We start from the raw sequence: 13,729 nt of genomic DNA on the forward strand, positions 1-13,729 counted from the left end.
GATAATACTTTAAATGTTATAGAAATAAAATAAAATAGGAGTAATTTATTATTCCAAGTATCAGACAAATAATAAGCTTTGGCCAGTTAATCATTTATAATAAACAATAAACTATTTAAAAATTATTAGTATATTTAAAATTAATTTAATAGTAATTTCAACCTAATTGTATTATATTTATATATATTAAACACATGTCTCTTTACTCTGACAAAACTTCTCTCTCTCTAAAAATACAAAATTATGCAAGCCCTTCTGAAGAACCAAGTTATTCCTCCAAAGTTGCCGTTGCCTCCGCCAGCGACGATCTTGCCGCCGACGAGAATCTCATATAGACGGTCGACGTGGAAGCCACCGCGAGCTGTTTCTATATCTATTCCTACGACCCAAATCCCGGTTTCCGAGTTTGACGATGCGGTGGCAGCGTTTTGGGATTACCAATTCCTTTTTGTATCGCAGCGGTCGGAGACAATCGCGCCGGTAACGCTCTCTATCCTGGATGGGGCGATCCCGGCTGATTTTCCCACCGGAACCTACTATCTTACCGGCCCCGGAATCTTTACCGACGATCATGGATCATCGGTGAACCCTCTCGACGGTCATGGGTATGTTTAATTAAAAATATGTGTTTCCGATCAAACTATTTTATATTTTGTTTGATATATAAACTTTTTTATTATAGAAAAAGTATATTTTGAATCTATTTAAAATTAAAACGGGAAAATATCATTAAATAAAGTTGAACAGCTAGCTTTTATATATATTTTATGTTTTGGGTTATTTGATTTTTTTTCCAAATATATAATTAAGCTTTTATATATCATAGTTAATTATTTCATCAATAAAAATTATCAAATTACTAGACTAAGTTAGGAGCTTTTTCCAAATAACCTCATATCATAATCAAACAAGCTCCAAGTATATTAGTGATGTTTATTTAATTAGGAAAATAATAAGTAAATCATGTATATAGGCGACTTTATTATAAAAGTGATAATTACTATGTTATCATTTAATTTTTTATGCACTAGATCATAGTCTTCATTATTTATATAAAAATATAACATAATGGTACTGTGACTGAATACATATTTTTAATTTAAAATTATTATTTTATAAAGATTATAGAAGTAATGAAGAAACAAACAAGAAAACGAGAATAAACCATAGATGACATAAAAACATGAATCCAACTTTAGTTCACATGGAAATTTTTTCCAAAAAGATCTAGCCTTGTAAATAGAGCTTTTATTAGAGATGATGACAACATTGCGCTTCTTTGAACAATGAGGGCGAGCGATAAAAATGATGATACACATGAGATGCTGAAATCGGTCTTTGCGTTGCTTCTAGGGTCTTGCCACACTTTTGATGTGGATACATTCATATATTAGAGAAAGAAATTTGAGCATGGAATAGTATATATTATTACTATCAACAACCCTTTTTATAAAACCTTTATGGGTTGGCTAGCTGGAGTTGGCAAGGCACCCATGATGAGCACTATAAATGTCTAATAGAGAAGTTTTGTGTCAATTTATAAATGAAAGGATGAGAAAATGGTAAAAAAACTCTTTTTAGGAAATATTACATCAACAATTTTTTTTTTTTTTAAATTAACAAGAATAATATTCATTGGTTGTAACTATATTAGTGAATACTCTTTAAAAAAAATTAGTATGTAGTGTATATTAACATGGACATCATTTTATGATTGGTTGGTTAGAATGGGAGTGTTATTAATAGAGGTCATTTTGAGGTTCAGGTTGCTCTTGACAAATAAGGCTAAGTTACATTTATTTGAATAAATTTTAGATTATTTTAAAAGAAAATTGATTGGTGTTGTTTTAAGGAAATGAGTATTTTTTGGTAAAAGTTTATATAAATATATTAATATATAATGATAAAATAGTTTTTTTTAAAAGATATAAAATATTTTATTATTTTTTTGTTAATAAATTAAATGATATGGTGAATAAGATTGTGTATAAAATAAAATTTAAATATTTTATAATTAAATAAAAAAGGTCAATTTTTTTTAAATGTTATAAAATTCATATAATTAGTGTCAATTAATAATCACCCTCATATATATATATATATATATATATATATATATATATATATATATATATATATATATATATATATATAACCATACTAGAATTATTTTTTCTCCTTATCAATTTTATTAGTATCTTAAAATTATTTTTCTAAAAATCTCTTTTCTATCAAGAAACAATATATTTGTAGAAGAATTTATGTTAATACCAATAATTATATGGTAATAAAACAGATACTTGAGAAGTTTCAGCATTGATGGGTCGAAAAGGGAGGTAAAGTTCATGGCAAAATACATAAGAACCGAAGCAGTTGTAGAGGAAAAAGATGAAAGCACAGGAAAATGGAAGTTCACACATAGAGGACCTTTTTCGGTCCTAAAAGGTGGGAAAATAGTCGGAAACACAAAGGTAATGAAAAATGTGGCGAATACAAGTGTTTTAAATTGGGCAGGGAGATTATTCTGTTTGTGGGAAGGTGGAGACCCGTATGAGATACAACCAAATACTTTGGACACTATCGGAAAATTTGGTGTAGCCCAATCACAATCGGAATTGCAACCGGTGCTCAAAGAAGATGGGCGAGATATTTTGGGCATGGCAGCTTCGATCTTGAAACCAATCTTATATGGTATGCTCATCATCTGAAAATGTAAATTAGATTTGTATTCTTTAGTTAAATAAAAGATAAATGTATATTTTTTCAATATAGGTATTTTCAAGATGCCACCAAAGAGACTATTGTCTCATTACAAAATAGATCCTAAGAGAGGAAGGCTTCTTATAATGTCTTGCAACGCTGAAGATTTGTTAATTCCTCGCAGTAACTTTACCATTTGCGGTTAGTAATTTTTTTTTTAAATATATTACTGATTTTTTTTATTAGTAACGAGGTATTGACAAAGTAAGAATACTCATCTATAACAATAATTATATTGACAGAATTGTTATTGATATAAGTACCGGTAACGGTAATATTATTGACAAAAGCCTTACCAATACTCATGTCAGTAACGACAATGTCTTTGGTAGAGCACTTGTTGATATTTATATCAGTAACGGCTAAATAGTCATTACTGATATGACTATCTCTAACCGTATTAGAGAGCCTCTACATATACTAGATAAGTATTTCGATAATGAATGGATACGTGATTAATGGATATGTAAGGATTTATTTATAGATTATTCAAATCATCTGAATCAAATTATAAGGCTAGAAACTTATTTGATATTGGATTCTTTTAACATTTCTATGAGTGTTTTAATATTTTTCTGATAAAGAAAAATTGTGTTATTTAGAAAATTTAATATAAATTATTAAAATATTTCTGTATTTAATAAAATGAAGTAAATATATTTTATTTAATAAATAAAATGAAATGATTTAATAGTTATAATGATAATAATCTAATAAATGATTTTTTTTTAAAACTAAAAAATCCAAAATTAATTAGATCTCAAACTACCTCTTGAACCTCATCCAACAATATAAAAATAACATTGAAAAAATAAATACAAAGAAAACAAATAATGTTCTCTAGTGAAAATGTTTCTCTATTGTTAGCCAATGTAATCTATATTACAAGAAATGAAAACCACTTCTCACATCTTGTTGCATTTTCCTTATGTGTCTAAGAATTTGGTGTGGAAAGTGGGTGATCTCATCATTTATTTTGGGCTTCTAAGAGGTTCTCATAGGATGGTGCAATTTGATCTTCATTGCAACAATTTGGATTACAATTTTGGTGATGTTTGAATGCAGAATATGACTCAAATTTGAAGATGGTGGAAAGACGGGAATTTGACATACCCGATCATCTGATGATCCATGATTGGGCTTTTACAGACAACCATTATATTCTTTTTGGCAATCGCATCAAACTCGATATCCCTGGTAAGTGCTCAAATTTCAAGGATTCTTTAAATTTTGAGTTATATATATGAATTATTCTAAGATAAAATATTGAAAAATAGGTTCTTTAATTTAAAAAATATTAGAAATGTAGATATATAATAAAAAAATAGGATATTTGTTTTTGATAATTTGAATGATTATCTATCTATGATAATTGAGCAAACTTCTTGTCACTTAAACAACGTTTGTAGTTAGTACTTATTTTATAGCTATATTTAAAAAGGATAATTGAATACACTTTAAATAACAATATTGTTATTTGAATGTGGACACTTAACAATGTTATTTTTCAATAACCTACCAAGATGAAACAATGCGTAAAACTCTAGCTATTATCATATTGAAAGATTAAAAATTGTCATACAGGATCAATGGCGGCTGTTTGTGGGTTGTCACCAATGATTTCGGCCTTATCATTGAATCCAAGCAAACCCACGTCGCCGATATATCTTCTTCCACGTTCGTCTTCGTCTTCGTCCTCGTCCTCGTCCTCGTCCTCGTCCTCGTCCTCGTCCTCGTCCTCGTCCTCGTCCTCGTCCTCGTCCTCGTCCTCGTCCTCGTCCTCGTGCGAAGATAAAAGAGACTGGAGAGTGCCAATTGAGGCCCCAACCCAGATGTGGTTACTTCATGTGGGCAATGCCTTTGAAGAAAAAGATGAGAATGGCAATTCTCACATCCAAATACAAGCCAGTGGCTGTTCCTACAAATGGTTCAATTTCTCTAAAATGTTTGGTAACACCCTCTTCTATTTTATTTACTTTCTCTATTTGGTGATTATTGTTTGGATTTTCTTTTTAAACTATAACAAATCTAATGATTTATGCCTTGAGATTTTGTGAGCATATATATATATTAAATTGTTTGATTCTATATTTATATTAATCGATTTTGTTCTAAATATAGGATATGATTGGCGAAGCGGTAAACTGGATCCTTCAATGATGAACATCAAAGATGACAATACTATGTTATTGCCTCACCTTGTTCAGGTTATCTCTTTTTCAAATAAATGTTGTAAATTTTATTTAATTCTCTTTAATACTTTTAATATAAGAAGTTTCTTTTGTTTTCTAAGCTTGAATAAACTATCCTTAATTTTTAATTTGAAAGATAAACTAGAATTACCCAAAGTTAAAAAAAAAGAAAAAGAAAAGACAATTGTTTTTAAATATATTTGATATATTTTTAAGAAATATTTAAAATATATAATATTATAGCATTAAAAAGTGAGCCCTATTTTAATTATGACAATCAAATTAAATATCATTTTATTTTCTTTATCATTCATTATATCATTATAAATTATTAATTAAAATATTAAAATACTTTTATTTATAAAGTATATAATTTATTTTATCATTATACATTAAAACTCTTTTTACCAAATAAAAAATATCTTAGTTAAAATCACCATCAATCATCAATTTTTGAATAATTCAAATTTTTAATAACATGATTCCAAACTAAACCTTAATGATCCTGTTCTTTTGTATTAGAACTTGTTTGACCTTAGTTTTTAATGTTTTTGTTTCTTTAAGATTTTTATGTTTTCAAATCAATATTATTTTAACCATTAAATTATTAATTGAAAATATTATTACTTTATTTTTATTAATAATTTATCTTAAACAAATTTACATAACTTATTTTTTAGATAAAATTCATAAAAAAAAAAAATCTTAAAAACCCAAGATCAAACAAGCTCTTAATATTGTTTGGGCCCTTTTTTAAAGTTGAAACAAAATATACATATTGATAACAAACAAAATAAACTTATAGAATTGTATGAAACCAGGTAAGTATGAGCTTGGATTCAAATGGGAACTGTGAAAAGTGCTCAGTGGAACCCACAAAACAATGGTCAAAAGCATCGGATTTTCCCATCATAAATCAAGAATTTTCCGGACGCAGAAATAGATTCGTTTATGCCGCAACTTCCACTGGTTCCCGTCGAACGCTGCCGCATTTCCCTTTTGATACAGTGGTGAAATTGGATAGCCAAGATCAGACTGTCCTCAAGTGGTCGGCCGGCAACCGGAAGTTCATCGGTGAGCCTATTTTTGTGCCTAAAGGAGCCGGAGGAGAAGACGATGGTTACATTCTGGTTGTCGAGGTCAGTTATATATAGATACCAAATTTACATGTGTAATTTTTAAAAAATAATCTCTTACCAAATTGAAGAGGCTTGATTGTATTATGGCTGCAAAAGAGTGTTAAAAATTACTTAACACTTAGACATATCTTTGTTTCTTATGCAGTATGCTGTTGCAAAACAGAGGTGCTATTTGGTAATTTTGGAAGCAAAAAGGATTGGACAAAGCAATGCCCTTGTAGCAAGACTTGAAGTCCCAAAATACTTGAATTTTCCTCTAGGTTTCCATGGAGTTTGGGCTATGTCTTGACATCCCTCTTTCAATTACATAAACTTTCTTTTATCAATTTGACCTAAAAGTTATTATCATAGAAAGTTTCTCAATGGCCTATAATAACAATCACATCTTAATGTAAAATAAGTATCTTTATTTGTTTGTGATATTTCTCTTTATTTAACATTTTTTTTTGTTCTTTTCACAGATCGTATTAATGCAAAAATTTAGGTTGAATTTAACTTCGAAAATCTCAAAACCGACCATCTTTGGGAAACCTAGCCACGACCAAAATGTTGTTCACTAGTTTCTTAAATGCCTTCCATTCCCTGGACATATAGTCAATTCTTCTTCTTTTAATTAGTTAATTTCATACATTTTTATTGGTCTATTAGTTGTGGAACATAACAATAGTTATGCCATCCACTTCAACTTAAACTGTTCTAACTGGAAATCGAAGTTGTGATCTTTAGTCTTTTAAATATTGACTCATACCACTTGAGCTACCTAAAAAGAAATAATTTATTATCATAATCTTTGACCATCATTTTGTGGAGAGCAATCAAATGATCTTCTTAGAATACTTGGGACATTTCCTATCTCATAACTAACTCTTCTATCTAGTCCTAAGTATAAAATGTGACCTTAATAACATCAATCTTTGCCCATGATGTTCCTTTACAAACCTATGTCAATATGAGACCTTCAAGGACTAACTATATGACATACAACAATCTTTACAAAACAAAGATGAACTAAAGCTTACAATACTGCAATTTCTTAAAGATGGATGAGTTTGAGTTCATTCCGACCATTCATAAGAAGCGCGATCAACAACAAGATAATCCCCTCGAATGTCCTTTGCAACTCGAATATCATCATCCAAATAAACATTCTCAAACCTGTTTAAACACAGTTTCATTTCAACCATTGCAGCAAATAAAAAGCAAAAATTGAAGTCAATCAACAATCAATTTGATACCAAAACAACAACAAAAAAAGCATTAATTTGAACCATCAACTTGTAACTAAGCTTATATCTTACCAACCCTGTCCAAAAGGTGGCAATGGAAGCTCCCAATTCTCTCCCTTTAGAACAGCACTAGTAAATCTATCAAAACAATTAATAATAATATATACATATCGATCAATTACCTATCATCTTCAACAAAAAAATCAATTGAGAAGATAAAAAGCACCTGAAATTCACTCTCTGAGAAGACGCAATTTCGATGCCAGATCGCACAAAGAAAACTCCATGTGGAGGAAACGTTATAACGTTGTTCAATTTCTTATTCTCAACATCAATTACCTGTAAAACATCCCCAGCTCTAGTCCCAAATATATGTGCATTCTTAATGATGAACAATTGCTCTTTCTCAGTAGTCCAAAGCAATCGCCATGTCCCGGAGAGAGGAGACCCTGTTGTGACTTTACCTCTGCCCAGAGCGGCGATTGAATCCACGGCTTCGATGATTTGCGAGAGCTTTGAAGGGTTATTTTGGGTCTTTAGGCCTCGATCTTGATCGGATATCAGATCCAGAAGGTATTGCTTGGTGAGGGAGGAGCGGGTTGAGGCAGGGATCCGCCGTTTGTGAGGTTTGTTGCCATAAGGGTAGAAGGAGCTTGAGAATTTGGAGACGAATGGAAGAGACTGGATTGTGGTCATGGGAAGTTATGTAGGAATTTCCAGAATCGAGAAGATGAAGATAATAAGCTCTGTAAAAATGGCGGCACTTCGAACGCCCATTTCAGGCGAACATGGCCACACGTTCGCCATTTTGTATTGGGATAATTGTTTTTTAAATTTTTTTGTTTTTTTCAATCAAAATCAAGAGTTTTCTTTTAATTTTAAAAAGAGAAAGGATACAGACAGCTACTGGGAGAGCGATTCTCCCGGCGACTGTCTACGTGAGGCCATGTAGGCCCAATAAAAAAAAAAAAAATCTGAAAACCCAAAAGCCCAGAAGCCTGCCTTTCATATTCCATTTGCCATTTTCATCTTCTCAAACATTTGAGGGTTTCTCTCTCTCAAGTTCATCTGCTACAGACGCAATTGATTAACTCAACCATCTTCAACATCTTCAAGACATTCACATATTTCTCTCTCTTTCTCAAATCCATCTGCTTTCGAATCCTAGCAATTTCCATCGTTTGCTCGCGTTCTTCAGAGAAAACCCTAACATTAATCATCAGAGAAAATCCATCGTCTGCTCGCGTTCTTCGTTCCACACAAAATGGTAACTTCTTCATCATTTTTTACTTTAGTACATTCGGTTATATAATCTAACTTACGACATTTTTGTAATGTTTAGGAATCAAATAAACAAGTGGTTATATATGATGCTTCTAAGAAAACGAAGCAAAAAAGACGAATACAATGATTGAGATGAAAACAGTGAAGAAGAAGAACGAAGTGAAGAAGAAGAATAAACAGAATGAGGAAAAAGAACGAAGGTAACAAACGAACAACAGTTAACTGCATTGTCTAGTTGATTTTGTTAACAACATTATGTTTTATTTATGCAATTTCATGTTTATAAACTATAATGAACTATAATAAACTCCAATGTCATGCTACATGAGCTGCAATGTCATGTTTCATGAATTGCAATGTAATGTTATATGAATTATTTTGTCATGTTATTTCTGTTAACTGTATTGTCCTATTAACTCTGTTAAATGCATTATGTAATGAACTGTAATGAACTGCAATGTCATGCTACATGATCTGCAATGTCATGTTTCACGAATTGCAATGTAATGTTACTTGAACTATTTTGTCATGTTAGGTGAACAACAATGCCATGTTATCTTAAATGCAATGTCCTGTTATTTTCTTAATTTCATTGTCATGTTTTATGAACTGCAATGTCTTGTTAGGTGAATAACAATATCATTTAACTGAACTGTCCTGTTATTTTTCTTAACTGCATTGTCATGTTTCATTTCTGCAATGTCATGTTTCATGACTGAAATGTCATGTTACTTGAACTACTTTGTCATGTTACTTGAACTACTTTGTCATGTTACTTGAACTACTTTGTCATATTAGTGAATAACAATGTCATGTTATTTTAACTTCATTGCCATGTTATTTTATTTTAATTGTATTGTCTTGTAATTAAATTCATTTGTCATATTTTTTTGTAGTGTGAATAAAAAAAAAGGAAAGCAGTTTCACCACCTCACCTCCCGCATCTTCCATGAATAAAAAAAAGGAAAGCAACTTCTCCACATCCACCTCCCGCTTCTTCTATGAAGCTAAAAATAAGGAAAAAGGCCATTTTTAACACCAGAACCTCGCCTAATGGTCTGTTCAATCTCGTTCGAGAACTCTCAGATGTTTAGAAAAAAGTCGTAAGAGAAATTGGATTCGGCTCCTTACTCTCTTTGAGAATATCTAGATGCAACTTCAAATTATCCCGTTACTTGGTGAAGAATTTCAATGTTAGAAGAAGTGCTGTTCTCCTCAACAATGGGGAGCTATTAAAAATTAATGAAGAAGATGTCCAATGCATTCTGGACCTTCCAAGAGGTGATATTGAAGTGACTGAATCCACTGGGAAGAAATCGGATGGAGCCCAATACATATCTATGCTGCAGGATTGGAGGAGGAGGTGGGGTGAAAATGAAAATAAAGGAGCTCCTAACACTCTCTCAGAATTAAAAGTCATGCCAATAATGGGGATTTGAACATTGGGAGGGGATGATGATGGTTCACCCATGAAGCTGAAGAATAAGAGAGAAATTTCAGTATTAAAAACATGACATGACATTGCAGTGTTAAAAACATAACATTGCGATGGAAAGAACATGACATTGCATTTGAAAGAACATGACATTACAGTTGAAAGTGTAATGTAACCGAAATTCAAAATACAAAAAATGAAAAAATATTAAAAATGAAAATTGTCAATTTTAATGTTGTATTAAGCTTGAATGTCATGTTTTGAAATAATAAACATGACATTCAATTTTTTTTAAAATGAACTGCAGTTTAATAGACATTTTATTTTAGTGCAAAACATGACATGACATTGTAGTGTTAAAAACATAACATTATAGTTGAAAGAACATGACATTGTAGTTAAAAGAACATGACATTTCAGTTATATATAGTTTATGAACAAAACTAAATACAGTTCATTTCTCTTATTAAAAACAGAGAAAATAACGACATTACAATATTTTCTTGAACAATTAATAATGATACTTGGACAAACATCTCTACATTCAGGGGTTACAAACTGGAAGCGAGAGATAGGGAGCGGACAACCGAATGGAGGGAGGTCAGAAATCGTAGTCGATGGAGAACGGACGGAGGTCAGAAATCGGACGGAAATTGCAGACGATGAAGGCGCTAGAGAGCGGACAACCGAAGATGAGAATGGAGAGAGGTCGAAAATCGTATCCGACGGAGAACGGACGAAAATCGCTAGAATTGCAGATGAACTTGAGAGAGAGAAACCCTAAAATGTTTGAGATGATGAAAATGACAAATGGAAGATGAAAGGGCGGGCTTCTGGGCTTCTGGGCTTTTGGGTTTTTAGATTTTTTTTTTTTTATCTGGCCTACGTGGCAACGTAGACAGTCGCTGGGAGAATCGCTCTCCCAGTAGCTGTCTGTATCATTTCTCTTTTAAAAATTATTAAGATTTACCAAATTTTAACAAGTTGAGTGTATTAGTGTGCCTGAATTTTGGGTTCTCCTAATAGTTAAATATTTATATTAAAAAATATTAAGCAAGTATTATTAACTTATTAATACTTTGGGCCTAAAATAGATATTAATTATAAGATTTTTAATGTATTTTAAATTCTTTGGACCGGACTTATGTATTATTAACTTATTTTTGTTTTCCGCTGAAATAAAGAACAAAGACATGTGTATGAGAATCTTAATGTTTCAATTTTAAAACTTAATGTTTTTCATTTTAAATATTTGAGAAGAATTTGCAGAGTAAAAATAGAGTCAAATTGATCTATCACTGCACATACAAGTGCATGAGAATCTCAAAACACCTGTTATAAGGGTTAAAAGTATTCAACGAAGTTAACTTATTTTCGTGGAATATATATATATATATATATATATATATATATATATATATATATATATATATATATATATATATATATATATATATATATATATATATATATATATATATATATGTCAGCACAATAAATCTCGGAAATCTGCTAGGTCAAAATGTTAAATATATCCAAAATTAAAAGAAAAAAAAACCGAAATAATAAATTGGGGCTCTTTATGGAGAGTTAATTGTAATTTGGGATTTCTTTTTTAAACCTCACAATTTGAGTTTTTTTATTTGGGGCTAATTGTAATTGGAGCTTCTTATTGGGATCAATGACAATTTAGAGATTTTTTTATTTTTATTGAATCTCACAATTTGGGGCTCTGCGTTATTATGTTGGACGTCTGTCAAAAAAATATATTACGTTGTTTTTATAATTAAAAAAAGTAATAGTGACACATAATTCTAAATTCCACATATATATTTTTTAATAAATGTCAATTTATTATAAATAAAAAAGTTTTACATTCATCACAACTCAAATTAAACTTCATATCATTCACATTAGTTTGACTCTCCTACACTTCACCTCGCGACCCTCGCCCTAACATGACTCCCCCTCTTCATCTCGCGATGAAATAAAGTTGAGTCGAACTTAGAATTACGTGACACTATTAATTTTTTAATAAGAAATGTCACGTAATACATTTTTTTTCGAACGTGCATTTCCGTTAGGGCAAAAGACGATTTTGAATATAAACTTGACAATGTGAAGCCCCAAATTGTGAGGTTCAAAAAAAGAGATCATAAATTGCAATTGGCACAACAAGGAGACCAAAATTGCGATGTTCGGAAGAAGATGTCACAAATTGCATTTCGCTCTCAATAAGAAGCTCCAAATTATGAGATTCGATATAAGACATCTCAAATTGTCATTGACCCCAAATAAGGAGCCCCGATTTGATATTTCAGCCAATAAAAAATCTTACAATTAAATTAGATGTCAACTAAGGATGACAATGGGACAATTCGTTTAAGGGTATCGCATTACCATCCCTACCCTGATCCCCTACGAGATTTTAAATAAGAACCATCATCGCCCCGATTGGGGAAATAGTTTCTTCGCGGCGAAAACCAAAAATTAGTTTAAACTTAAAATATAAATAATAAAATAAGGATGAGATAATAAATTGGGGCTCCTTATTAGGACCAATTACAATTTAAGACCTCTACTTTTGAACCTCACAATTTGGAACTTCTTATTAGGGTACAATTATAATTTGGGACATCTTCTTTCGAATCTCAAAATTGCAATTTTTTCTTATTAATGACCAAGTTTGTTCAAAATGAGGTTTTGCACTAAAGGACACGACGTCCGTAAAAAAATGTATTACACGACCTTTATAATTAAAAAAAATTTGTCATTCACTTTTGTTCTCATTCTGATTGTTTTTTTGTGTTTTCATCTTGTTGGTTCATTCATTCTTGGCAAAGGTTTGTTCTTCTTGATTCATGAACTCTTGTAATCTTTACCCTTTTCGGGTCTTTTTATTTAATGACATTATGTCGTTTTCTCAAAAAAAAAGTTAATAAAATTAATAGTGATAAGTAATTCTAAATGTCATAAGCTTGACTCAACTTCATTTCACCACGAGGTGAAGAGGAGGGGAGTCATGTTAAGGCGAAGGTAGTCAAGAATCGCGAGGTGAAGGGTAGGAGAGTCAAAATAGGGTTAAAGGATGGAGTCGGGGATGGAGTTTAATTTGGGTTGTGATGGATGTAAGGTTTTCTTTTTTCTTTTAATGAATTTATATTTAATAAAAAAATGTGACATATAGAATTACGTGTCACTACTAATTTTGTTAATTATAAAGACCACGTAATACTTACGACGTCCATATCCGTTAAGGAAAAACCTCATTTCTTACAAACTTGACAATGCAAAGTCCCATATTCTGATGTTCGAAAAAGAGGTATCAAATTGCAATGGATTCCCAATAAAGAGCCCCAAATTGTGAGGTTCAAAAGGAGAGGTCCCAAATTACAATTGTCCCTTAATAAGGAGTCTCAAATTGTAAAGTTTAAAAGAAGATGTCTTTAATTGCAATTGACCCCAAACAAGGAACCCCAATTTGTTATTTCGGCCAATAAAATAAAATAATTCATATTTTAAAAAGATAACATAAACTTTTAATGATTGTATTAAATAAAAAGAGATAAAGAGTAGGCGGAGTCAACGTCTCACTTGCTCTTATACTATGATGGAGTTGTTGCGATTTGAAGTTTATTATGAAACATGACTGGTATTCAGTGGGTTATGTCGGAATCAATCGTTAGCTGTTAG

General features: G+C 31.1%; 2 protein-coding genes across 3 annotated transcripts; one reads left to right on the top strand and one right to left on the bottom strand.

The window, feature by feature from the left end:
- The first annotated feature begins 235 nt into the window (after nucleotides 1-235).
- LOC124940322 (carotenoid cleavage dioxygenase 7, chloroplastic) lies at nucleotides 236-6,396 on the top strand. Its single transcript, XM_047480831.1, has 8 exons — nucleotides 236-605; nucleotides 2,297-2,691; nucleotides 2,773-2,901; nucleotides 3,826-3,957; nucleotides 4,345-4,710; nucleotides 4,882-4,967; nucleotides 5,774-6,091; nucleotides 6,237-6,396. The coding sequence occupies exons 1-8, from the start codon at nucleotides 244-246 to the stop codon at nucleotides 6,378-6,380; spliced, it is 1,932 nt and encodes a 643-aa protein (XP_047336787.1). The 5' UTR covers nucleotides 236-243; the 3' UTR covers nucleotides 6,381-6,396.
- LOC124940321 (probable plastid-lipid-associated protein 11, chloroplastic) lies at nucleotides 5,904-8,098 on the bottom strand. 2 transcript variants are annotated; one of them, XR_007099454.1, is made up of 5 exons: nucleotides 7,544-8,098; nucleotides 7,390-7,455; nucleotides 7,111-7,246; nucleotides 6,150-6,178; nucleotides 5,904-6,044 (listed from the first exon to the last, which is right to left on the bottom strand). XR_007099454.1 is itself a non-coding variant. In XM_047480829.1 (3 exons), exons 1-3 carry the CDS (start codon nucleotides 8,011-8,013, stop codon nucleotides 7,147-7,149), a joined length of 636 nt encoding a protein of 211 aa, XP_047336785.1. In that variant the 5' UTR covers nucleotides 8,014-8,098; the 3' UTR covers nucleotides 6,968-7,146. The 2 variants fall into 2 exon arrangements, 1 of the variants encoding a protein (XP_047336785.1); XM_047480829.1 differs by lacking the exons at nucleotides 5,904-6,044; nucleotides 6,150-6,178 and having other exon boundaries at nucleotides 6,968-7,246.
- Nucleotides 8,099-13,729: the final 5,631 nt, after the last annotated feature.

The sequence above is a fragment of the Impatiens glandulifera genome, chromosome 5, assembly GCF_907164915.1.
Source record: "Impatiens glandulifera chromosome 5, dImpGla2.1, whole genome shotgun sequence".
Lineage (NCBI taxonomy): Eukaryota > Viridiplantae > Streptophyta > Magnoliopsida > Ericales > Balsaminaceae > Impatiens > Impatiens glandulifera.

Bases quoted from the DNA above. Each gene is read 5' to 3' on its own strand.
- LOC124940322 (XM_047480831.1), top strand. From the start codon at position 244: ATGCAAGCCCTTCTGAAGAACCAAGTTATTCCTCCAAAGTTGCCGTTG. The intron at 4,968-5,773 runs GTTATCTCTTTT...GTATGAAACCAG, and splicing joins TATTGCCTCACCTTGTTCAG to GTAAGTATGAGCTTGGATTC. The intron at 6,092-6,236 runs GTCAGTTATATA...TTTCTTATGCAG, and splicing joins GTTACATTCTGGTTGTCGAG to TATGCTGTTGCAAAACAGAG.
- LOC124940321 (XM_047480829.1), bottom strand. From the start codon at position 8,013: ATGACCACAATCCAGTCTCTTCCATTCGTCTCCAAATTCTCAAGCTCC. The intron at 7,456-7,543 runs GTGCTTTTTATC...TTGTTTTGATAG, and splicing joins TCTCAGAGAGTGAATTTCAG to ATTTACTAGTGCTGTTCTAA. The intron at 7,247-7,389 runs GTAAGATATAAG...GTGTTTAAACAG, and splicing joins CCACCTTTTGGACAGGGTTG to GTTTGAGAATGTTTATTTGG.